The sequence below is a fragment of the Arachis duranensis genome, chromosome 9 (genome assembly GCF_000817695.3).
Source record: "Arachis duranensis cultivar V14167 chromosome 9, aradu.V14167.gnm2.J7QH, whole genome shotgun sequence".
NCBI classification, from domain to species: domain Eukaryota; kingdom Viridiplantae; phylum Streptophyta; class Magnoliopsida; order Fabales; family Fabaceae; genus Arachis; species Arachis duranensis.
In genome coordinates, this window is record NC_029780.3 from 13,131,095 (window position 1) to 13,156,696 (window position 25,602).

Sequence of the window (25,602 nt, forward strand, 5' to 3'; positions counted from 1 at the left end):
ACGATGGTCTGTCTTCCGAGGATAAGGACATTGCTAATGTCCTGTGGCATCTATTTGGAAAGCGTCCGTTAAATCCTCGGGATGTTATGGGAGATCCTGAGGCCTGTCGAACGTATATTGGTGCGTGGTTTTTTGCTTCCTTCTTTTTCTTGTTTGTTTCCCGATCTTGTGCCTTTGTTGTTTTTTGATGTTGTTTCTTTGATTTTTCTTAGTTGAGATGGCTGGTGGTTTGACTTCTCTGGCGAGGCTGAAAGCTGCGATAGATCGGGAGGAGGGGTCGTCGGCATCTCCCGCCACTCTTGTCTCTAATCCTGCTGTGGGTTCCCAAGATGTTTCTCAGGAAGTGGTTTTGGCTGGGGTTAGGGTTGACACCCAGGTTCCCCCTGATCTCGTGGACTCGCTTGAGGAGGAGGTCGTTGTGGTTTCGGCTGCTGAGGCTTCTCGGAAGAGAAAGAGGCTTGAGGAGCCTAGCAGTGAAGCTTTGGGGGAGGAGGGTGCCGTTCCTACTGTGATGGATCGACGTTTCGATGCGTCGGGGTTCATAGATCAGCACTTGATGCCTGGTACAGAGCCATTTTTTAGTGAGTGTGATGTCTCTTTTCAAGCTAAGTCGGTGTATCGTGCCCTTCTCCGATCTGCCGTTATTGTCCAGAAGGCCGAGCCGGTGATGGCTCAGGTCGGCTTGTTGGACAAGAAGCTTCGCCAGTTCCAAGCTGAAGTGACCAAGTTAAAAGAGCAACTTGAATCTGCCGAGGTGGCGAGGGAGAAGGTGGCGAAGTCTTCCGAGGAGGCCGGGGCAGAGATCCTTCGTCTTTCCGAGGTCGAGACTTCGCTTCTTTCGCAGCTGAGTGTGGAGAGGCAGCGGGCTTCCGATGCGGGCTCTCAGGCTGCGATGCTTCTTGGTGAGGTGGAGGATTTGAAGGCAGAGGTTGCTGCTTTAAAGAAGGAGAAGGCAGAGTTAGTGGCTGATGCGAAGGGTGCAATTGCGGCTACCGAGAAAACGATGAGGGCTCAGGCTTTGGTATTGGTCCCAGGTGTGGATGTGTCCGTGATGGGGGCTTTCAAGACCGTTCGTGATGGCCAAATTGTAGACCTCGAGTAGTTTTCTTTGTTATTTTGGTTTATTTTTGGATATTTGGTTAGCCGTGGGCCGTATACTTGGTATGTTTTGAACTTCGGTTTGTGTTGTTGATTCCGTTTATGTTTTTCTTTGATGACTCGTGTGGCCGTTCGGGCTTTTCGATTTTATTTTGAGCCGTTATGTGTTTAAGCCGTTGCGGCTTTGGGACCTTTTGGTAGGCCGTTAGTGTTTTGGGGATATCCGTTTATTAGGCCCCAAGAGTGATCAGTTCTCGATGTTGTGGCCGTGTCTCTACTCCGTTTTGGAAAAGAAAAAAAAAGGAAAAAAGAAAAACACAATGGAATTTTATTGGGCCTTGAATGTAGCGTGATAGAAGGAAAAATGAGTAAAGAACCAAAAAATGTTAGAAAGATAAGGGGTGGCCTTAGGGGGTCGGTCTAAGTGTAATAGCGTCGTAAATTGGCGGCGTTCCATGTTCTCGGGACTTCGTCGCTGTTTTGCCGTTCGAGTTTGTATGCTCCCTTTCCGATGGTAGCTTTGATTCTGTATGGTCCTTCCCAATTGGGGGTGAGTTTCCCTTCCCCTGGGGTCGGGGCTCCGATGTCGTTTCGTCGTAGGACGAGGTCGTTGGGTGCAAATTCTCTTTTGATGACACCGTGGTTGTACCTTAAGCTGATTCTTTGTTTTAGGGCTAGTTCTCTGATATGAGCTATGCTTCTTCGTTCACGAGGTCTCGTTCCGCTTCCTCGTCGTTCCCTTCTACCGTTTTTCTGGGACTTAGGTCTCCTATCTCTACTGGGATGATGGCTTCCATGCCGTATGTTAATCGGAAGGGTGTCTCCCCTGCGGTCGTTTGGGGTGTAGTCCGGTATGACCATAGGACCGAACCGAGTTCGTCGGCCCATAGCCCTTTGGCTTCGTCAAGCCGTTTCTTGAGTCCTTTGACGATTATTTTGTTTGCAGATTCCACCTGCCCGTTTGTTTGGGGGTGTTCTACCGAGCTGAAGCGATGGGATATGCGTAGTCCTTCTAAAAATTCTCTAAACTTTTTGTCAGCAAATTGGGTTCCGTTGTCCAAGATAACGATCTCGGGGATCCCGAATCGGGTGATGATCTGTCGCCAGAGGAATTTTTGGCAATGGGTTGCCGTGATAGAGGCCAGGGGCTCGGCCTCGATCCACTTAGTGTAGTAATCTATGGCGACGATGAGATATCGGAGTTGGCTGGGTGCCGTGGGAAAGGGTCCGACAAGGTCGATTCCCCAGGTGCCGAATGGCCGCTCTCCCGATATGATGCTGAGCTGATGTGGGGCGGCCTGATGGATGTTGGCATGCCTTTGGCATTTATCGCAACTTTTTACTAGCTTTATGGAGTCCCGGATAACCGTGGGCCAGAAGTAGCCGGCTCGGATGACTTTCTGGGCGAGGATTTTACCTCCGATGTGGTGGCCGCAGCAACCTTCGTGGATTTCGCGGAGTATGTACTCCGTGTCGTCGGGTTCGACGCATTTGAGGAGGGGTTGCGAGAGTTCGCGTTTGTATAGTTGTCCTGCGACAACCGTGTAGTTGGCTACTTCTCTTTTTGTTCGTTTCCCCTCTTTGGGATCTCTAGGTAGGGTTCCGTCGAGGAGGTATTGTAGGATGGGGTAAGTCCACGATCCTTGTCTAGAGAGTGTTAGGCAAGTGTTGGCTGTTGTGGATATGGATGGTGATTTAATGACTTCTTGAATTAGCGATTTGTTGCCGTGTCCTGGTTTGGTGCTGGCTAGCTTGGAGAGGAGATCTGCTCTGGCGTTTCTTTCTCTGGGAACGTGCCGTATGGTAATGTGATCGAACCCTTTTTTCAGTTTGTTTACCTTGGCGAGGTATTGTTGAAGTAAGGGGTCGCGTGTTTGGTAGTCTCCGTTGATTTGAGAGCTGACTACCTGTGAGTTGGTGCTTACTTCCAGGACTTTTGCCCCGACGTCCTTGGCTAGGGTTAGGCCTGCCAGGAGAGCTTCATATTCTGCTTGATTGTTAGAAACTGGGAATTCGTATCGTACTGACTGTTCGATTACGACCCCGTTTTGGTTTTCAAGTATGACCCCGGTGCCTCTGGAGGTGACGTTTGATGAGCCGTCGACGTGCAACTTCCATGAGTCGGGAGTGGTGTTTCCCGGAGTCATTTCGGCGATGAAGTCGGCCATGACTTGTGCTTTGATTGCGTTTCGGGGTTCGAACTTGATTTGGAATTGGGACAGCTCAATGGACCATGCTAGTATTCTTCCTGCTAGGTCAGGCTTTTGTAGTACCTGTTTGACTGCTTGATCGGTTCGGACCGTCACGGGATGGGCCTGAAAGTATTGTCTTAAGCGCCGGGAGGTCGTGAGGAGCATGAACGCGAGTTTTTCTAGTCGTGAGTAGCGGGTTTCTGCGTCTTATAGGACCTTGCTTATGAAGTATATGGGTCTTTGCTCCTTCTGCTTGCTTTCGCGGATGAGTGCCGCTGCGAGTGCCTCTTCCGTTATGGAAAGGTATAGGTAGAGGGTCTCCCCTGTTTGGGGTTTGGTGAGGACTGGTGGTTCTGCGAGGATTCTTTTGAAGTGTTGGAAGGCTTCCTCGCATTCTGCTTCCCATTTGAAAGGGGCTCCTTTCTTCATTAGTTTGAAGAAGGGGATTGCTTTTTGTGCCGATGCTCCGAGGAAGCAGGATAGCGCTGTGAGCCGGCCAGTGAGCTTTTGGATGTCGTTGAGGTTTGTTGGACTTGTCATGTCGAGGATGGCGCAACATTTTTCTGGGTTAGCTTCGACTCCGCATTGCGTGATCATAAAGCCGAGGAATTTTCCTGCCTCCATTCCGAAGGCGCATTTTGTCGGGTTGAGTCGCATTCGATACTTTCGTAGGGTGCTCATTATGAGCCTGAGGTCGTCGATGAGTTGTTCGCCGGATTCGGTTTTCGCGAGCATGTCGTCAATGTAGACTTCTACTTTGGTTCTGGACAGGTTTTGAAATATCTTATTGACGAGTCTCTGATAGGTTGCTCCGGCGTTCTTTAGACCGAAAGGCATGACCGTGTAGCAGTATGTTCCATCGGGGGTGATAAACGCTGTTTTTTCCTCGTCGGGTCGATGCATCGGTATTTGATTGTAGCCGGAGTATGTGTCCATGAAGCTTAGGTATCGATGGCCGGATGCGGCGTCTACCAATCCGTCGATGTTGGGTAGGGGGAAGGCGTCTTTTGGACAAGCTTTATTAAGGTCCGTATAATCGATGCACATTCGCCATTCCCCGTTGGACTTCTTCACTAGTACGACGTTTGCCAACCACGTCGTGTATGGTAGTTCTCTGATGAAGTTTGCTTCGAGTAGGGCTTTTACTTGGCTCCTGACCTCGGCTGCCCAGTCCTGGGACATTTTTCGTCTTCTTTGTGCTACGGGCTTGGCTTTGGGATCTACGGCTAGTTGGTGGGATATTAGGTCGGGGTCTATCCCGGGCATGTCGGCTGGTGTGAAAGCGAATAGGTCTCTATTTTGTTTCAGAAATTGAGAAAGGTCCTCTTTGAGGTCGTATGGGAGTTTCATGTTGATGAAAGTGTATTCGTCTTTGGTTCGTCCTATTTGTAGTTTTTCCATGTCGCCTTCTGGTTCTGGTCTGGGCTGGCCGTCTTGTCGGGCGTCTAAATCGGCTAGGAATATCCCAGCCGCGTCGCGAGACTTCTTTCGTAAGGCTAGACTAGTGTTGTCGCATTCTGCTGTGACCTCGCGGTCTCCGTGGATAGTGGCGATGGAGCCGTCGTCCACTATGAATTTCATAATGAGATATTTGGTAAAAATGATGGCGGAGAAGTCGTTGATCGTTTTCCTTCCGAGGATGACGTTGTAGGCGGTGGAATCTTTGAGGACCACAAATTCGGACATAATTGTTTTCCTTTGGTCGCCTGTTCCTATGGTGAGGGGTAGGGTGATAGAGCCATCTGGTTTGAGGAAGTTGTCCCCAAGTCCTGTATCGCCATTGCGGTGTGTTTGGAGGTTTTCGTTGCGGAGTCCAAGCTTGTCGAAAGCTCCTCGGAAGAGGATGTTGGAGTCTGCGCCGGTGTCCACCAGTATTCGTCGAACTAGTCCAGTTCCGATTCTTGCCGAGATGACGAAGGGTGTGTCTTCGGCCGAGGTGCCCTTTTGGCAGTCTTCGGGTAGAAAGTTTATCGCTTGGTTGGGAGTGGTAGGTGGGGCTTGGTTTCTTATGGCCAAAACTTTGAGGTCCTTTTGTAGCTTCAATTTTGATTTACCTGATATGTCCTTACCTGTGATAACGTTTACTATTATGGTTGGGTCGTCTTCTAGGCTTTCCTTGGGAAGTTGTATTTGTGTTCTCAGGTTGCGTCCTTCTCTTTTAGCTGATTTGTCCCTTTCTGCACGTCTTGGTTCTCTGATGATTTTGGCGAACTCTGGGAGCTTGCCGTCTCTTATGACTTGTTCAAGTGCGTCTTTGAGGTCGAAAACATCTTGTGTCCTGTGCCCGTAACCTCGGTGGTAGTCGCAGTAGAGGGTTTTGTTGCCGCCTGTCCTTTCTTTGAGTTACCGGGCTTTTGGGATGATGCCTCGATCTGCTATCTGGTGGTATATCTTGGTAATTGGAGCTGTTAGGGGCGTGTAATTAGAGAATTTGCCGATTCTTGGTGGGCGGCTCGTGTTTGTCGGTTTGGGGTGGTCCTTTTGATTTTCTCTGGGTGGTGGGTTATGTCGTTGTGCCGGGTTGCCGTGTAGGGTGTGATTGTGTTGCCGCTTGTTGGCAGCGACGACTTGGCTGACCTCTTCATCATTTATGTAGTCTTTGGCGACGTTTCGGATTTCGTGCATGGTCCATACGGGTTTGGTGGTGAGGTGTTTGCGGAAGTCTTCGTTCATGAGCTCGTTAGTTAAGCAAAGGCTTGCGACTGAATCTGTGAGCCCGTCGATCGTTAGACATTCGTCGTTGAAGCGGTCAAGGTATTTCCTTGTGGATTCGTCTTGTTTTTGTGTGACTCCTAGCAGGCTAATGGGGTGTTTTGCTTTAGTAATTCTGGTTGTGAACTGGGCCATGAACTTTCGTGTGATGTCGTGGAAGCCAACTATGGATCCGTTCGGGAGGGCGTTGAACCATTTGATTGCCGGCCCGGCTAAGGTCACCGGGAAGGCTCTGCATCGGACTGCGTCGGCTGCTCCTTCTAAGTTCATCCTGGCCTCGAAGGCTGTTAGGTGTTCTTGTGGATCTTTGGTTCCGTCGTACTTCATGTCGGTGGGTTTATCGAAACCCTTGGGGAGTTTTGCTTTCAAGATTCTTTCCGTGAAAGGTGTGGCTCCCATTATTGTGTGGTCATTTCTCGTGCGTTTGGCTTCTCGGTGTCACCGATCTTCGTCCGAGTCGCGCTGACGACTCAGATATCGGGAAATGCTGCGGTTGTGCCTTTTACTGTATCGCCGTTCTGGCAATTTTTCTCGCCTGTGGTCGCGCGATGTGCTGCGATCGTCTCTCCTATCGCGTCGCCGGGTTGGCGATCTGCCGTGGCGGGATTTTGATCTGGAGGTTGCGTGGCTTCCGTGTTCGTTATTGTGTCTTTCCTTGGCGGCCAATTTGCCTTCGAGTTCCTGGACTCAGAGGCAGAGATCTTGAATGATTTGTGTCGCTTTGTCTCCTGTTTTCTCAGGGTATCGCGGTTCTGCGATGATGTGATCGTTCTCCTTGTTCTGTGTGTGGTGGATGGTACTTGCTATCCTTCCAAGTTCGTGACCTCCTGGTGTTCTGGGGTCGGATTCTTTATTTGAGAATCATCCTGGCTTGAGGAGGTTTCTACAAGGGCGTCCCCCATTCCGGTTTAGCCGGCGCAAGTTCCCACAGACGGCACCAATGTACAAGAAGTCTCTGGTACGGGTTGAGAGATGGATCGAGAACTTGCGGATTGAGGCGGATGCCGGGTCACTTGACTGGAGCAGGGGGGAGGTACCTGCAAAGACACTCCGACGCTCAAGTCAGAATGGATCTAAGAGGTAGAAGATGTGTGGAATGAATGAATACCTGGAGAGACCTGGGTCCTCTATTTATAGGTGATGGTAAATATTTTATCTTATTTTATTTGGCTAAGATAAGTGAGACGTTTGAATTCGAAAGTCAGTTAGGAGTTCTGGAGGGTCGGTTTCGGGCCTTCTAGAAGAGGGAGGCGGATCGAACCCAAGAGGCTGGGTTCGGGTTTGACCTTGGGTTCGGGATCCGTGGGCCGGATCCGTAACAGTTATATTTTAGTTTTAATTATAATTATAATTAGAGAATTTTATATTATATGTTTTGATTATTAAATTTATAATTGATCATTAATAATAATATAAGAGAAACAGAATAAATAAAGGAATGAGAAAAAAAAAGAAAGATCAATAATTAAAAAAATGATTTTAATTATATCAAAAAAATGACATATAATTTATTTTAATTATAAAATTAATAATATATAATAAATAATAAATAATAGATTTGTTATCTTCTAATGACCATCGAGTATTTTTCGTATTCTAATATAAACAATAAAAAGGTACCTATCAAAATAAGTCCACTATTGTTGATTGTTTTCCTTGCTTTTCGTCAAAGAAAGATAACTTAAACTCCCTTAACTGCTTAAGGCCCAAACGGGTAGAAAAGTGGCAGAAAAAATCGCAAAACCAAACACAGCCTTGGAAGAAGAAGAAGAACCCTCCTCTCCCAAACTAGAAAACCCTAGCACGCCATTTCTCTCATTTTGCCGTTGCTTCTTCCCCTTCTCGCCGTTCATCATCCCGTCGCCGGCGAAGCTGTGTTGTCAGCACGCCGTCCCGCTCGCGAGAGAAGAAGCTCGTGAACCAGCTGGTCCTCCTCGCGAGCTGTTCGCTGCCGCGTGGGAGGTTCATCACCAGAGACGGTCAGAGACAATTTTTTTCACAGCCTTTTCTTTTGAGGTTCAGATTTTGGCCCTGTAGTTCTAGTTCTTTAGAGCTCTAATTTTGTTATTGCTTCCCTTGTTTATGTTTGTGTTGTTAGAAATCTCTTTTGATTTTTATTTTATGATGCTCAACTTTGGGTTGAGTTTTAGGGTTTCTTCCTGTGGTGATGTTGTTATTAGTTCAACAACTTTATGTTCATCGATTTATTTTTGTCTGCCATGTGTTTGCTGTAATGCTTGAAATAAATGTTGCATAATACGCGCTGTTTTTTGCATCCAATGTCATCAATTATTTATTTATTTCGTTTTTTTTTGTGTTTTTTGGGGGCATCTATATATGGATCAATTTGCTAACAATGTTCATTTGCAGGTTCCTCTGGGTTTTAGTGATATGTGCTGCCAATGCTCCTCCATAGGTACTATTTTTTTTTTCTATTTTTTAGAGTGGTTGTCAATGCTTAGTTAAAAAGTTTATCACTAAGAAGCTGTTCATTTTAGAAACAATAGGAACACCTCTTTTGGTTATTGGAAATTTATCATAGCTTGATGGAAATGCAATTGAAATGATATGTACCAGTGCTCGTCTAATTTTCTATAAGACTTGTCATTAGAATTTTTTTTTATTTGCTAGTGGAATGACTTGGTTCTATATTCTGTTTCTGCTGCATTTTATTCCCAGGTCCCCTTTCAGATTATGATATCTTCCATGTTTGCCTCTGTGCAATTATTAATGCTACAAGTTGAAAAATAGTCTGCTGAAGCTGAGTCTATATACATAGGGCTCTAGATGGATACATCTGAGCAAGGGAACGGGGATTATGCTCCAATCAGGGATTCAGAAGATCCACAATTGGGAAAATTTGACAAGCCACTTCCATGTTTTGGCTGTGGAATTGGATGGTTCTCGTGAGTTATTATGCACAGATTCATTCTTTCCCATTTTCTTTAGGCTGCATAATCTAATGTTTGCATATTTTCCTGATCTCCTACTTTTGTTGCCAGTCTTCTGTTAGGATTTGCATGCCCATTGCTGTGGTATTATGCTACAATTCTCTATTTTGGAAATTACTATCATAAAGACCCAAGAGAGCGTGCTGGACTTGCTGCTTCTGCAATTGCTGTAAGTGTTATACTTGAGAGGGAATTTACAGTTTTAGCAGTTTGTTTCTCAATCTATCCTCTCAAATTTCTAGTGTATATTTCATTTTTTTTGTTAGCTGCTTCTGCTGCTGCTTTATATATATATATTCTCATGGGAGCCACTAATCTGATGTTATGACCAACTCTCATTGTTTTTGCAGGCTCTAGTTTTTACAATTGCTGTGCTGATAGCAGTACTGGTTATCTTCCTGTAATTATGGTTTCAGCTAACCTCTATTTATTCAATCAATGAAGAAAAAAAAAAAAAATCTGTATAGAGGGTGAATCAAGGGTGAACCACACATGCACATATATGGTTGCTTCCGTGACCTTGTTAAATTTATGCAAACCAAATGCGTTTGTGATTTTTCGGTTTTGGAAGGGGAGTGAAAGGCGAACAGTAACCATGAATAATTTTTAGTTTTCAAATCTTATCTCCACTCCCTTTTCTTCAAAAACCTTAACTCGCAAACTCATCCGAATATATTTCGACTAAGATATCTTTAGATGGTTCACCCACATTTTAGTAAGTTAATGTATATGTATGTCCTTGAATTGGGAATCAGAGGCTATAAAGTGTCTCAACGTGTAAAGTTAATATTGATGAATTATGTGCATGTAATCCCTAAATGGATTTAGCTAATATGTGCTGTTAGGGCACATGATAAAGTTATTAAAAAAGTTTTTATAAAGGTGAATTTAGGAAGATTCTTTCTACACTTTATGATTTTGTTGTCACGAGTAGTGTGTGACAACTGACAAGTGTGTAGAGAGAAGAATTGAGGACAATGTCTGATAATGTTCAGGTAAGTTTTTGTGTTTTGTCCCCCTGAAGCACGCGAAGGGGTTATTAAGTATGGCAAATGTGATTATGATGATGGGCCTAGTTTGAATGGATTTTTTTGTTTTTGTAAAATACTATCCATTTTGAGTTATGTTACATTCACAAAATGGTTATATCTTTGTTTTGCATTAAAATGCGCACTAAGTATTCATATACTATAGATCCATTTTGGTTAAATTCATATATGAAACAAAAATAAAATAAAGGGGAAAATTCTGCGTACAAGCGATTAGGGCTGGTAAGTATTACAAGCCAATTAAACTTTAATCTCCAAAATTCGTTGCAAGTGCTACGTTCCTTACACGTGCTACATCCCGTCTTCTTCTCCTTCTTTTTTGATCGTTCTTTTCTCCTCCTTTCTCACTGGTTTGTTCTTTATCGTTGACGTTAGTTTCTCCACATACTGTTACAGCACGTTTTCATTGCACCTTTTTCTTCTTCTTGCTGCACGTTCTTCTTCCTCTTCCTCTTCTTCTTCTTTTCTTTTGTTTTTTGCCTTCTCTTTCTCCTTCATTTACGTGCTTTTCTCTTTGTTTTCTTTTTTCGTTATTCTCGATTTCTATTGTTTTTTGATATCAAGCTCTGAAATCGTTTTTGAAGAAGAAGAAGTAGCAGAAGATGAGGAGGAGAAAGAGAAAGTTTTGAATTATGCATGATTTTTGGTGTATTTCTTAAATCCTTTGGGTGTATTTTCTGTAATCTTTTGGGTGTATTTCTGTAATCTCTTGGGTGTATTTTATGTAATTGTTTGGGTTATTTCTGTAATGCTTGTCATTTTTTCTAAAATGAAAAATATACCCATAGATATCAGTAAGATACACCCATAGATATGAGTCAGATACACCCATAGATATCAGTCAGATATCACTCAAATACATCCAAATGATTACAGAAATGCACCCAAAGGATTACAGAAAATACGCCCAAACGGTTACAAGAATTCACCCAAACGATTATAGGAATACACCCAAAGGGTTACAGAAAATACACCCAAAGGATTTAAAAAAATACACCCAAAATTCGTTGAAGTACATCTTATGCATAATTCAGAACTCTTTCTCTTTCTCCTCCTCATCTTCTGCTGCTTCTTCTTCTTCAAAAACGATTTTACCATGAAAAATTGAAAAAAAAGAGAAAACAGAGAGAAAAGACGTAAATGAAGAAGAAGAAGAAGAGGAAAACGAGGAAGAAGAACATGCAGAAACGAAAGAAGAAGAAGAAGAATTTCAGAAACCATGAAAATCGAAAAAAAACAAAGAAGAGGAAGAGGAAGAGGAAGAGGAAGAGGAAGAAGAAGAAGACGAAGACGAAGAAGAAGAAGAAGAAGAAGAGGAACCGTTTGAGTGGCGCGCGTGTAGTTACGTTCCATTCAAAATGAGTTAATGCGCGTGTTAATGAAGTTTGGGCTGATAACTTGTAAAACTTGTACGACCTTTTTACTTGTATGTGTAGCAGGCCCCATTAAAATAAAAACATCTTCATTTAATTTTATAGAAAAAAAAGGCAAAAAATCATCAATGGTTAATTAAGGACTACTGTATAAAATGGTTATATCTTTGTTTTGCATTAAAATGTGCACTAAGTATTCATATACTTTAGATCCATTTTGGTTAAATTCATATATGAAACAAAAACAAAATAAAAACGACTTCATTTAATTTTATAGAAAAAAAAGACAAAAAATCATCAATGGTTAATTAAGGACTACTGTATAGTCTTTTTTGCCCTTTTTGCTCTACTGAATTTTGAAAGTGTATTTTTGTGAGTTAAACATGCAAAAAGACTATATATACTCACCAAAATAATTCTTCTAAACTTACATAGGATGCACTTTCTCTTTTTCCATGAATTAATTTCTTTTATTTACACATGAAAAATTAAACTTAACTTTTAAATATTTATTAATAACTACTTATTTTAATATGTATATATAATTATATATCCCATATATAAATATATTTAATTATTTATATATAAATAAATTAAATTATGTATATACATTAACATATATAAACAAATTAATATATTTTTCAAAGTATATATTACTATTTAAAATTTTTATTATTAAGTAATTATTATTCTAATCGTATTTCTACTAAATTTCAATAATTATTTCAAAAAGTTTATTTAAATTAATACTTTAAATACTAAACGCATATCGCCTAAACCGTAAATACTTATTTATAAATATTCAACGTTAAATCTTACACCGTATATTCTAATTCTAATCCTTAAATCTTAAATCCTAAATTTAAATCCTAAATTGTAAACCATAAACTTTAAACCCTTAAATTCTTAACCCTTAATTCTGAATTCTAATTGTAAACCAAACATGCATAAAATCTAAAACTTAAACCATTTTAAATCATGGACTATATTCGGCTATTTCTAAATTTATTCTTATCTCTTGAACCATAAATTCTAATTCCTAAATCTTAAACGCCAATCTTTAACCCAAAAACTCAACATTTATGTGTTAGTTTTTGTTTTAAAATTTTAGTTAGAGATTTTTAGAATGAACATTATCTCATTTTAAAGGCAAGAACCAAATAATTTATTAATATTGTTATTGAACTCTAAATCACCTAACAAAGCAAATTACATTGCAACTATTTTTGTATTAATTAATTTAAAAATTTAAACTTTTTTAGACAAAAAGTATACGTTTATCGTGAGGAGGGAAAATTGATTAGGTGGCAACTCATTATTCTTGTTTTGCTTTTTAATCAGCAGTGATATTTCCTACAACATAACCGATAAACTTACTTACATTAGTCCTTAATTAACAATTGATGAATTTTTTGTTTTTTTTTCTATAAAATTAAATGGAGACGTTTTCATTTTGTTTATATTTTGTATATGAATTTAACCAAAATAGATATAAAGTATATCAATACTTAGTACGCATTTTAATGCAAAACAAAAATATAACAAATTTGTGAATATGACATGACTCAAAATAGATAGTATTTTACAGAAACAAAAAAAATCATTCAAACTAAAGCCCATTGTCATGATCATATTTGCTATACTTAATCAATAACCCCTTCACGTGTTTCAGGGGACAAAGCACACCGAAGCTTATCTGAATAGACACATTCGATGGTCCTAAAAGGTTTGGACCATTAAATAATTCCATAACAAAATATATTTTGTTTATTTTTTAATAACGGTTAAATCGTCCTTATTTAATTTTAATTATAAATTAATCTTTCATATATTATTTAATTATAAAATCTATTTTTTATTTTATAAATTATTATTTTATCATTCATCTATCGTATTTATTAATAACCAAGAACAAAAATAATAATGAATTAGATCTTTCATTAATCGTAATAAATATTTTGACAATTCTAATCAATTAGAATTTTATCCTTAATCTGTTACATCTGTAAACGCTCGTGAAATCGTGTTTCTTGTAAATTCAATCGATTAAACATACAATACAATCGATTGAATTTCTAGATTTTCCAAAATTCAAAATGATTAGAATTGCTATACAATCGATTGAATTTTACAAGGCATGTGAGTTTTTTCTAATTCAATCGATTGTTCTTATTACCCAATTGATTGAAATCATCAAAACAATATGAGTTTTCACAATTCAATCGATTGGAATAAAAAAATGTATATAACCATATATATGTATATATAAAATATTTGTATTATATATGTTATTAAAATAAAAATTTGTTAATAAAAATATCATTAAAAAGAAAACGTAATTAGTATATTTATTCAAAATTTATGTATTCATCTCATTTTATACCAATAATAAATAAAATGAGTGTAAATTGAATTTGTTTGTTTCGATTTACATAGTTATAACACAACCAATCGATTGACTTGTGAAAATTTGTTGAGTTGAGAATACAACTAATTTAAATGATGATAACAAACATTGATTTATTGGATTAAACACTCAATTAGTTTTGATTGCTTTAGTTAGTGTTGCAAGCCAAAAAAACATAAAGAAACAGCAGCTCAAAGCAATGGAACTAAGAAACAAAGGTTGTTGGTGGGCTCTTTAACTCTCAAACAAAGTCCAAAGAAATAAAACAAAGAAATCAATTAGGCTGAACGGAAAGTCAAGCCAATCAAAGCCCAAGTCAATTCATCCAAGTTGAAGCCAATCAAAGCCAATGTTCACAAGGCTTTCTTTGGTCAGATTCATGAAGAAAGAGAGAGAAAGCTTCTTCCTGGTTCATTCACTAGAGAAGAAAGAAAGAGAAAGGTAAATCATAAAAGCAAATGTCTAATCGCCCTAATCAAAGCAAGCTAAGCTAAGTCAGAGTATAAAGACGATTTATTTCCATTTACATGCAAGTTAATTTCTTCACTTCTTCATATCTCTGCAACGCCAATTTGGGATAAATGGAGAAAGTAGTTTCTGATTTTCACTGTTGTGAATCAATGGCTTAAAAAGTTATTTGGAGGCAAAACACACTTTCAATGGTTTGAATTTGGGATTATCACTGAGTAAACTCACATCTGCTGACATGTTGTCTTTGGTGAAACAAATATTTCAAATTGAAATCCCTAATTTAGGATTTGATTGAAGAAAGAGAAGGGATGAAACATGCAAGCTCTAGGTCCAAGAAGTTGACTTGAAAAAAACTCCAACTGTGACTCAACACAAGGTACAAAAAGAAAAAAAATGTTTCTAGTTGGGACTCAAAGAGAGAGAACCTGAATTGAGAGTTGTGTGTGAAACCTCCCTATTTAGTTGGAAGTCTTGGAAGCATTGCACCTACACTAAAGGGAGCACTCTGCCAAGATGAAAAACGACGTTATGAGTTCAGATGCTGGGTTCAATGCATAGAGTTAAAGCTGTGAATCATCAATCTCCTTCATATTTTACTGTTTTGTATTTCAGTTTCAATGTATATCTTTCTCTTTTTTTTATAGGTAAAAGGCTGAAAGAGAGACATTGAGAAAAAGTCTAAGAGTAAAATAGGTTGAGTGAAACACTTGAGAGAAAAGCCAAGAGTGATTTCATATTTCATTTGGTTGTATTTTCTGTCTTGTATCAAGTACCTGTGTAGTGTCCCTTGCTAAGTTGGGTAAGCATTTAGTGTAAAGAGTTTAGGTATTAGCATAACCAAGTCAAGTTTAGGAAGAAACTTGTGTGTCCAGATAGGATTGTGTGAATCCTAGGAAATTGGTGTATGTAATACTTTGACTATAGTAAAAATTTTACCACAGTTGTGGTGGAGACTGGATGTAGGTTGCATTGCACAAGGTAACTGAATCAGGATACATGACTGTGTCATCTTCTTCCTCTCATTTGCTGTTCTGTTTTCTGAAATTTATGAAATAAAACTAAATTGTCTCTTAAATTTTTTGCTGCACAATTCAATCAGAAATCAAGATTGAAGTGTGTTATTAAAGGGTTATTCTATCAAAGTAAAAAAGGCCATATATTCAACTCTCCTTCTCTAAGCCTTTTGTAACCTTCAATTGGTATCAAGAGCTAAGGTGTCAAAAATCAAGCTTCACATCTTGGAGAAAAGGTCCAATGGCGAACAATTTGGACACAACCACATTTACCTGCACTCTAACAGAAGGTCAGTCAAACAGCAAGGCTCCGTTCTTCAACGAGAAGAACTATGCGTACTGGAAAGAAAGAATGAGGATCTTCATTCAATCAATTGACTACAACATATGGAAGATAGTGACGAATGGTCCTAAAATCCTTACAAAGACAAGTGCTAATGGAGTAGTGACTCCAAAGGAAGAATCTGAATGGAATGATGACGATAAAAAGAAGGTGGAGCTGAATGCAAAAGTAATAAACTTGTTGCATTATGCTATCAGCTTTGAGGAGTACCAAAAGGTGTCTAGATGCAAGACGACCAAAAAACCTGGGAGAAACTCTAGGTTACACACGAAGGTACCAAACAGGTCAAAGAAACAAGGATTGGTATGCTGCAAAAAGAATACGAGATATTTACCATGAAGGATGAAGAAAGCATTGATGAAATATTTGAGAGATTCTCAATCATTATCAACAGCATTGATGCTATGAGCTTGACACACACTGAACAAACCTTAGTGAGAAAAGTCCTTAGAAGCCTCACAAAAGAGTGGGAAATAAAAGCCATTGTCATAGCTGAGAGTAACAACTTAAGTCCTATAACATATGATGAGTTGAGAGGAAAACTTCTTGGTTATGAAACCACACACACAAGCCAAGACTCAAAGAAAAAGGGAATAGCCCTAAAATCAAAAGTAGAACCAAATGAGAGAGAGTCTAGTGACAATTTTTCAGATGATGAAATTGTGTGTTTTGCTAGGAGACTAAGGAGACTAATGAGGAACAAAGAGAGGTACAAGGGCTCCAGCTCAAAAAAATATAAGAAAGACTTGAGCAAAGTGATATGCCACAATTGCAAGGAGGCTAGACACTTTAAGTACAACTGCCCAAAATTCTAGAAGAAAGAAAAAAGGAAGAAAAAAAAGAAAGAGAATACTCATAGCATCTTAAGAGGATACTGAGAACGATTCAGATGTGGAAGAGGGCTCCGAACACGAAGTCCGAGTCTGCTTCATGGCTGGTGAAGATCAACTGGAAGAAGTAAATTACTATAACCTATCCATGGATGATTTACACGTCATTATAGATGATCTTACCCATCTTTCTGAAAAGTTGTTAAAAAAATATAATAAATGTAAATCTGAAAATGAGATATTGAAGGTAGTAAATGATTTCTTAAAAGAAAAAGTAAAAGAAACAGAATGTGCAATGGATCTTATTGACAAAAATAGGTTTTTGAAATCTGAAATTGGAAGACTTAAAGGAATGCACATTGTGGATCCTTCACAAGAACTTGTTGCTGAAAATGAAAGGCTAAATGAAATGATTAAAAGATTGAATAGTGATTTAGCAAGATTTGCTCACAGTTCTAGTAACTTGGACAAATTACTTGCCAATCAAAGATCATTGTTTGAAAAATCTAGTTTAGGCTGTGACAAAAGAGAGTGCAGTTTTTGAAAATTCTTCTACAAAATTCATGGCATCTTCTTCAAAAACAAAATCTACCATAAAAAAATCTGGTCTTGGATATATTCTCACCTTTGAAGAGGAATTTGAAAAATCTTATTTTGATGAAACTGCATCATCTTTAAGAACCAAACCTGCATCAAACAAGTCAGGTTTGGGATATGTTTCAAACAATGAAATTGCTTTAAAAAAATCACAGTTTCACAAAAGAACCTCGCATTCAAAAAGAGCATATACTTTCAAAAATTCTGGTCTGAGTGCATTTGCAAAAAGAGATGCTAATAATAAAAAAAAAACTTTATCAAAAGAAATGCATTTTTTTCAAAAACCAAAAACATCACTCTTTTGATCATTTCCAGCATCAAAACTTAAATTAATTTCAGCAACATGCACCAGAAAATTATTGTTTTATTTGTAAGAAAATTGGTCACTCCTACTTATAATGCTTTATTAAAAAAAAAAAGAGTAGGGAACCAAACTTACAATGCTGTTTGTGATTTTAATGTACTTGGCCAACCAAGGTGGATTACCTTCAAAGGATCCAAATTAAGTTGGATACCTAAGGTCACTTGAGATTGTATGCAGATTTGCCTAGCATCCAAGAAGAAGAAAGACATGTGGTACTTGGATAGCAGATGTTCCAAGCACATGACGGGAAGGTCAACATTCTTCATCAAACTCAACAAGTATGATGGAGGGTTTGTGACCTTTGGAGATGATGGTAAGGGCAAAATTATAGCAGTTAGAAAAGTAGGTAAAAATTATTCTACCTTCATTGATGATGTCTTTTTGGTTGATGGTTTGAGGCATAATCTGTTGAGTATCAGCCAGTTATGTGATTTAGGTTACTTAGTGATATTCAAAATATTAGAATGCCGAAAATAATCAAAATGTAGCTTGTTTTCACTCCAAAAATTCTGAAAAATGGCTATGGCGCTAAAGATTGGGTCATGCAAGTATGTTCTAAATAAACAAGCTAGTCAAGAAGAAATTAGTAAGAGATATTCCTTTGATAAAATTTGACAAAGATATCACTTATGATGCTTGTCAAAGGGGTAAACAAACAAAGAATTCTTTTAAATCAAAGAAATACATCTCTACTAAAAGACCACTTGAAATGCTACATATTGATCTATTTGGTCCAATAAGAACTCAAAGTTTAGGTGGTAAACATTATGGTTTGGTGATTGTGGTCGACTACACAAGATTTGGTTAGGTTTTGTTTCTTGCTCATAAAAATGATACATTTGCGGCTTTTGAAGTTTTCAGCAAAAGAAATCAAAACAAAAAATATTTAAAGATTGTTTCCATTAGAAGTGATCATGGCAAAGAATTTGAAAACCAATATTTTGAATCTTTTGTGAGGAATTTGGAATATCACAAAATTTCTCTTGCCCAAGAACACTACAACAAAATGGTGTTGTGGAAAAAAGAAATAGAAGCATACAAAAAATGGCAAGAGCTATGCTATGTGAAAGTGATATTCCAAAATTTCTTTGGGTTGAAGCTATTAATACTGCTTGCCACATGTTAAATAGAACAATCATAAGAAAACTTTTGTAGAAAACTCTTTTTGAACTTTAGAAAGGTCACCCACCAAATCTGAATTATTTATATATATTTGGATGCAAATATTTTGTTCTAAATAATAAAGAAAATTTAGGAAAATTTGATCCAAAGGCATATGAGTGTTTATTTGTAGGATTTTTCACCACTAGCAAAGCTTATAGAGTTTACCATCAAGATGCTAAAATAATTGAAGAGTCCATACATGTTACCTTTTCTGATACTAACTTGGTTCAAAGTATCTTGGAAGATTGTGATGTAGGAACTCAAGTTGAAGGCAATAAGAGAGAAGTCTAAAATCATGAGGAAGAAATTTCTGAGCTACCTGAATCTGAAATTGCTGCTGCAGGAGACAATTCTATTTTGTCTCCTGAAACAGGTGAAATTCTTGAGAATACTAGTTTCTTGGATCTCTCAGTGACCGAATCTGCTCCTAGATCCACTAGATCCTGTGAGTGAAGATTTTCAAAGAATTATCCACAAGAATTTGTCATTGGGGACATCTCTCAAGGTGTCAAAACTCGATCTCCACTAGAAAAGCTAATAAAGAATCAAACCAAGCTTTTCTCTTTCAAATGGAGTCACAAAACACCAAGGAAGCACTTGATGACCCCTTTTAGGTAAAGACTATGGAGGAATTGAAGAGCTTTGTAAGTTTGAAAAGAATCAAGTTTGGACACTTGTTCCAAAGCCAAATGGAAAGAAAGTGACCGGTAACAAGTGGATCTTCCGAAATAAGTTGGGTGAAAATAGAAGCATAGCTAGAAACAAAGCAAGATTGGTGGCACAAGGATATAATCAAGAGGAAGGAATAGACTTTGATGAATCCTTTGCCCCTGTTGCCCGAATGGAAGCCATAAGACTTCTTCTTGCTTATGCTGCTTATTGTGGTTTTAAATTATTTTAAATGGATGTGAAATGTGTATTTTTAAATGGAGTAATAGATAGAGAAGTGTATGTGGCTCAGCCACTTGATTTTGAAAATAAAGAGCTTCCAAATCATGTTTTCAAACTTTCGAAGACTCTTTATGGCCTAAGACAAACTCCTAGAGCTTGGTATGAAAGAATTAGTTCTTTTCTCTTGAAAAATGGATTTCAAAGAGGTACCATAGACACTGCTCTATTTATTAAAAATTCAAATGATTCTTTCATTCTAGTCCAAATTTATGTTGATGACATCATTTTTGGATCAGCTAATGAAACCTGTTGTGCTGAATTTGGAAAACTCATGATAAGTGAATTTGACATGAGTATAATGGGTGAACTTAATTTCTTTCTTGGACTTCAAATAAAGCAAACTAAAAATGGAACTTTTATTCATCAAGAGAAGTATGACAAGGAACTAGTTAAGAAATTTAGTATAGAAAATACCAAACCCATGGGAATACCCAAGCATCCTAATGTTAGAAAAGGGTGAAATTGAGAAAGATGTTATGAGACTAGGTATTGAGGAATTGGTTATCTCATGTATCTAACATCCTCTAGACCTGATATAGTGCAAAGTGTTGGAATTTGTTCCAGATTCCAATCACAACCTAAAAATTCACATCTTTCTCCAGTTAAAAGGATTATTAGATATGTTCATGGCACCTCCAATTTTGGTTTATGGTATCCCAAGACTAATGATTTTTCTGCAGTTGGTTATTGTAACGCAGACTTTGCCGGAGATAGAATTGATAGAAGTACTTCAGGCATATGCTGTTTTCTTGAAAGGTCTTTAAATGTCTAGTCTAGTAAGAAGCGATCCACAGTGCCTCTATCCACTGCTGAGGTTGAGTATATTGCTACCTCCTCTTGTTCTTCTTAACTTTTTTGGTTGAAAACTCAACTTGCTTATTATAAACTAAATGCTGATAATATTCTCTTGTTGTATGACAACATGAGTGCTATAAATATTTCTAAAAATCTAGTGTTATATTCAAGAACTAAATATATTGAAGTGAGATTTCACTCAATAAGGGAACATGTTCAAAAGGAAAATATTAACATTCAATTTGTTAGATCAAAGGATCAATTAGCTGATATTTCACCAAACCTCTGGCTGAGTAGATTTAGTAAACTAAGAACTAATATAGGAATTCTGAGTTATGATTCCTTATTTGAATCTTGTTAATGTGTTTGTTGAAGTTTTGTCTCTTAGGTTGGGAAGAGACAATTCTGGGCAAATGAAAAACCATCATCCTGAAAAAAATTTCTGGACTCAATGGCAAGTTTTGAATCTTCTCGGCTAACCTTTCAGTTCAGAGTTCTTGTGATCCAATATGTTTCCTTAAATTCTATCATCTCTGGCCCAATGAGTGTTATATCATCCATATGTGACTTTATGTTTTGTCTTTTAGTGAAAAAGAATTCATTTTAAAATTAGCTTTGTTTTACCTAGTATTTTATTTTTTAATAAAATCAAATCAATTTTTTAATGATGTCAAGTCTTTTCAAGTTCTAGTCATAGGTGATGCAGTTGCATGTTTTTAAGAAACCCTTTTCTTATTGCAGTTACCAAACCTCTCTCTTGATAACTTCTTCCACAACCTCTTCGTTTCCTCCCCACTATCATTAGTGTCTTGTTTGTGTGAAACCCTTATTCCACACCAATGAGAAAGAAAACTGTTATTCAAAAGAGTCCTAGGACAAAAATTTTCAAACTCCCTGAAAAATCTAGAACTTCTCCTCGCTCCAAAGATCAAACTTTTACACCATCACCCTCTCCTCCAATCTCTCCTCCTCTCACCGTTCCAATGGCACGTACCAAAACAACTCCAAGGTATCTTTTATTTTTCAAACCGACGGCTCCACCCAATGCTCCCTCTCGGCCAAGCACCTCGAAGGAGAAGCATCCTGCTGCTGAGGAGCTTGTGCCTGAACCATCTCGACCTAAGCCTAAGTCAGCTCCTCAACATTCTCAAAGAGTGAAACAGCAAAGAAAGGGGCCTACTCGAACTGAAAAGGTAGTTCTTGATGATGATGATGACTTTGAGCTTGATGAATCTCATCCTCCCTTTGTCTTGGGGACTTCGGCCTCTACTAGACATAAATCACTTCTGTATGGAATGGTGAAAGATGTAATCTAAGAATTTGTCTCTTAATCCAACCATCTGATCACCTTAAGCAAAGATCAAAGGAAACTTGCTTCCAAGCATGAAAACTTCCTCAGAAACTTCAGAGATAGAGTGACAATTCTCATAAAATTCATTGACAATATCCATGAAGATGACACTATAGTCACTGATCCTGAAGACCCTGCTGATTCTGAGGAGGATGGTTCGAATGCTTGAGGATGTTTCTTCCATTGCTATTTTCTGTTTTTTTTTTTTAATAATTGTCTCATGGAACAATTGTAGTTTATTTTAGACTTTGTCTTATTTCGGATGACTGTAAACAATTAATTAATGCTTTACTTTGCTTTTGTTTTATCTAGTTATCTGAACTTTGCACTCTGACAACTTTTTACAGGTTTGATATTGATCTTATTTTCTCCTTTGATGACAAAAGGGGTAGTAGCAAAGAGAGAGCAGATTAATGTTATGAATGTTTGATTTTTTTTGTTATTGATTTGCATACTCTGCATTTTGAAATACTATTAAAATGATCTGTTTTGAATTCTTCCTTGCCTATGTTTGGTCATGACACAATCAAGTGTTTTTGAATCATTTTTGTACTGGAATCAAAATTTAAGTTCATTGGCTGGATTCTGGTTAATGCTTGAATAAAGCCAGTGCGACACAGATGCTTCTTGTGGTATTGGATTTCTATGCGTTCAGTTACATTGATTAAAAGTGTCATACCAAAATTTGTTTGTACAAACTTGTGAATGCTGTGAATAGTTGTACTATTTTTATGAAAAATACATGAACAGGAAACTAAAAAAGAGCACAAATTCAGGGGGAGCAACCCTTGAAAAGGAAAGGCAGAGCAAGTCAAAAGCAAGTGATATCATCTAAAGGGGAGTACTTTAACTCTATCTAATTCAATCCCTTTGATCATCTCTCTTAACACTATGTTTATCATCAAGGGAGAGATTGTTGAGTTGAGAATACAACTAATTTAAATGATGATGACAAATATTAATTTATTGGGTTAAATACCCAATTAGTTTTGATTGCTCTAGTTAGTGTTGCAGGCCAAAAAAAATTAAAGAAGCAGCAGCCCAAAGCAATGGAACCAAGAAACAAATGTTGTTGGTGGGCTCTTTAACTCTCAAACAAAGTCCAAAGGAATAAAACAAAGAAATCAATTTGGCTGAATGAAAAGTCAAGCCAATCCAAGCCCAATTCAATTCATCCAAGTTGAAGCCAACCAAAACTAATGCTCACAAGGTTTTCTTCGGTCATATTCATGAAGAAAGAGAGAGAAAGCTTCTTCCTAGTTCATTCACTAGAGAAGAAATAAAGAGAAAGGTAAATGACAAAAGCAAATGTCTAATCGTCCTAATCAAAGCAAGTTAAGCTAAGTTAGAGGATAAAGGTGATTTATTTCCATTTACATGCAAGTTAATTTCTTCACTTCTTCTTCATATCTCTGCAACGCCAATTTGGGATAAATGGAGAAAGTGGTTTCTGATTTTCACTGCCATGAATCAATGGCTTAAAAAGTTACTTGGAACCAAAGCACAATTTTAATAGTTTGGATTTGGGATTATCACTGAATAAGCTCACATCTGCTGACATGTTGTCTTCGGTCAAACAAATATTTCAAATTGAAATCCCTAATTTAAGGGTTGATTGAAAAAAAAAGAAGGGATGAACCATGCAAACTCAAGATCCAAGAAGTTGACTTGAGAGAAACCCCAACTGTGACTCAGCACAAGGTACAAAAAGAAAAAAAATGTTTCTGGTTGGGACTCAAACAGAGAGAACCCGAATTGAAAGTTGTGTGTGAAATCTCACTACTGAGTTAGAAGTCTTGGAAGCATTGCACTTACATTAAAGGGAGCACTCTGCCAAGATGAAGAACGAAGTTATGAGTTCAGATACTGGGTTCAGTGCATAAAGTTAAAGCTGTGAATCATCAATCTCCTTCATGTTTTACTATTTTGTATTTCAGGTTCAATGTATATCTTTATGTATTTTCTTTGATAGGTAAAAGGTTGAAAGAAAGACATTGAGAAAACGTTTAAGAGTAGAAAAGGCTGAGTGAAACACTTGAGAGAAAAGCCAAGAGTGATTTCAGATTTCTTTTGGTTGTATTTTCTATCTTGTATCAAGTACATGTGTGGTGCCCCTTGCTAAGTTGGGTAAGCACTTAGTGCAAAGAGTTTAGGTATTAGCATAACCAAGTCAAGTTTAGGTAGAACGTTGTGTGTCCAGATAAGATTGTGTGAATCCTAGAAAATTGGTGTATGTAATACTTTGACTATAGTGAAAATTCCACCACAGTTGTGATGGAGACTGGATGTAGGTTGCATTGCACAAAGCAACTGAACTAGGATACATGACTGTGTCATCTTCTTCGTCTCATTTGATGTTCTGTTTCTAACATTTATGAGACAAAATTAAATTGTCTCTTAAATTTTCTGCTGCACAGTTCAAACAGAAATCAAGATTGAAGTTTGGTATTAAAGGTTTATTCTATTAAAGTAAAAGAAAGTCATAGATTGATCCCCCCTTCTCTAAGCCCTCTATAACCTTCAAAATCCATATTGCTTTGATGACTTCGATCAATTGGGTAACAAGAACAATCGATTGAATTAAAAAAAACCTACATGCCTTGCAAAATTCAATCAATTGTTTAGCAATTCCAATCGATTGAATTTTGGAAAACCCAGAAATTCAATCTATTGTGTTGTATGTCCAATCGATTGAATTTTCAAGAAACATGATTTCACTACCATTTACGAATGTAACGGATCAAGGATAAAATTATAATTGATTAGGATTACCAAAATATTTATTACGATTAATGGAAGATCTAATTCGTTATTATTTTTGTTCTTGATTATTAACAAACATGATAGATGAATGATAAAATAGTAATTTATAAAATAAAAAATAGATTTTATAATTAAATAATATATAAATAATTAATTTGTAATTAAAATTAAATAAGGACTATTTAATAGTTATTAAAAAACTTAAAAAATATATTTTGTTATGAAACCATTTAATGGTTCAAACGTTCTAGGACCATCGAATCCAGTGCCACCTGAATATTATGAGACATTGTCTTCAACTCTTTTCTCTCTAGACATTTGTCATACACTACTCTTAGACAACAAAATCATATAGGTGTAGAAAGAATATTCCTTCTACACCATAGAATTCAAATTTTATAAAAAACAATGCAAAATTTAAATTTTCAATGTATTTGTTAGATATTTATTAAAGTAAATTATTTAAAACTTTCTATTTCTAGTAATCTTAACTTGTGCCCTTATGGTACAAGTTAGCTATATCCTTAATAAATTTAGAGTAATTATTGAAATCTATCCCAAAACTTTTAAAATCGGATGTTTTAGTTTTTCAGGTTTTAAAGTATATAAAATACTCTCTCTAATGTTTATTTCTACTAGGCAATACAATTTTTCTTCATTAACTTGCATGTGTGATTGTTTTCACGAATGTGAGCTGGATAAATCAATTTCCAATATGAAATATAAAACGATTTTTGAAAAATTCGAAAAATTTTAAAACAGTATGTTTGAATGTTTTTTAATCGTGTAAAATCTTCTTGTGTTTACGAGTCAAAGTTTTAATACAAGAAAGTCGAATTACATATTTATTTGATATAAACTTTCTTTTGAGGATCCATTATAATAATGAGTGTGGGAAGCCATTGATAAAATACTGAAAACTGAATATTTTGGACATTGAGATAGCCATTTTATCCATTTGGTCAAAATAAAGAAGACATAGTCTATCATAATATGTTTCCGCAAAAAAAAAGCACAACGCCAATAAAATCCATTGAGTCATATTAAGTATATTTGAATTCTATTGATTATATATTATCTTCATAACAATATAAAAAAAATGCAATATATAAATTAGATATTCTATAATTAATAGTTATATATAGTAGGTACAAATATTAAATCAAGATTTTCAAAAG

The 25,602-nt window shown here is 37.3% G+C and overlaps 2 protein-coding genes across 3 annotated transcripts; one reads left to right on the forward strand and one right to left on the reverse strand.

Annotated features, from left to right (window-relative positions):
- Nucleotides 1-1,790: 1,790 nt before the first annotated feature.
- On the reverse strand, nucleotides 1,791-3,455 carry LOC107464731 (uncharacterized). The gene has a single exon (XM_016083688.1). It carries the CDS (start codon nucleotides 3,453-3,455, stop codon nucleotides 1,791-1,793), a length of 1,665 nt encoding a protein of 554 aa, XP_015939174.1.
- A 4,219-nt stretch (nucleotides 3,456-7,674) lies between these two features.
- On the forward strand, nucleotides 7,675-9,418 carry LOC107464782 (60S ribosomal protein L18a-like protein). 2 transcript variants are annotated; one of them, XM_016083749.3, is made up of 5 exons: nucleotides 7,675-8,018; nucleotides 8,373-8,418; nucleotides 8,682-8,908; nucleotides 9,005-9,122; nucleotides 9,304-9,418. In XM_016083749.3, the coding sequence occupies exons 3-5, from the start codon at nucleotides 8,790-8,792 to the stop codon at nucleotides 9,355-9,357; spliced, it is 291 nt and encodes a 96-aa protein (XP_015939235.1). In that variant the 5' UTR covers nucleotides 7,675-8,018; nucleotides 8,373-8,418; nucleotides 8,682-8,789; the 3' UTR covers nucleotides 9,358-9,418. The 2 variants fall into 2 exon arrangements, with proteins under 2 accessions (XP_015939235.1, XP_015939234.1); XM_016083748.3 differs by having other exon boundaries at nucleotides 7,675-7,981.
- The last annotated feature ends 16,184 nt before the right edge of the window (nucleotides 9,419-25,602 follow it).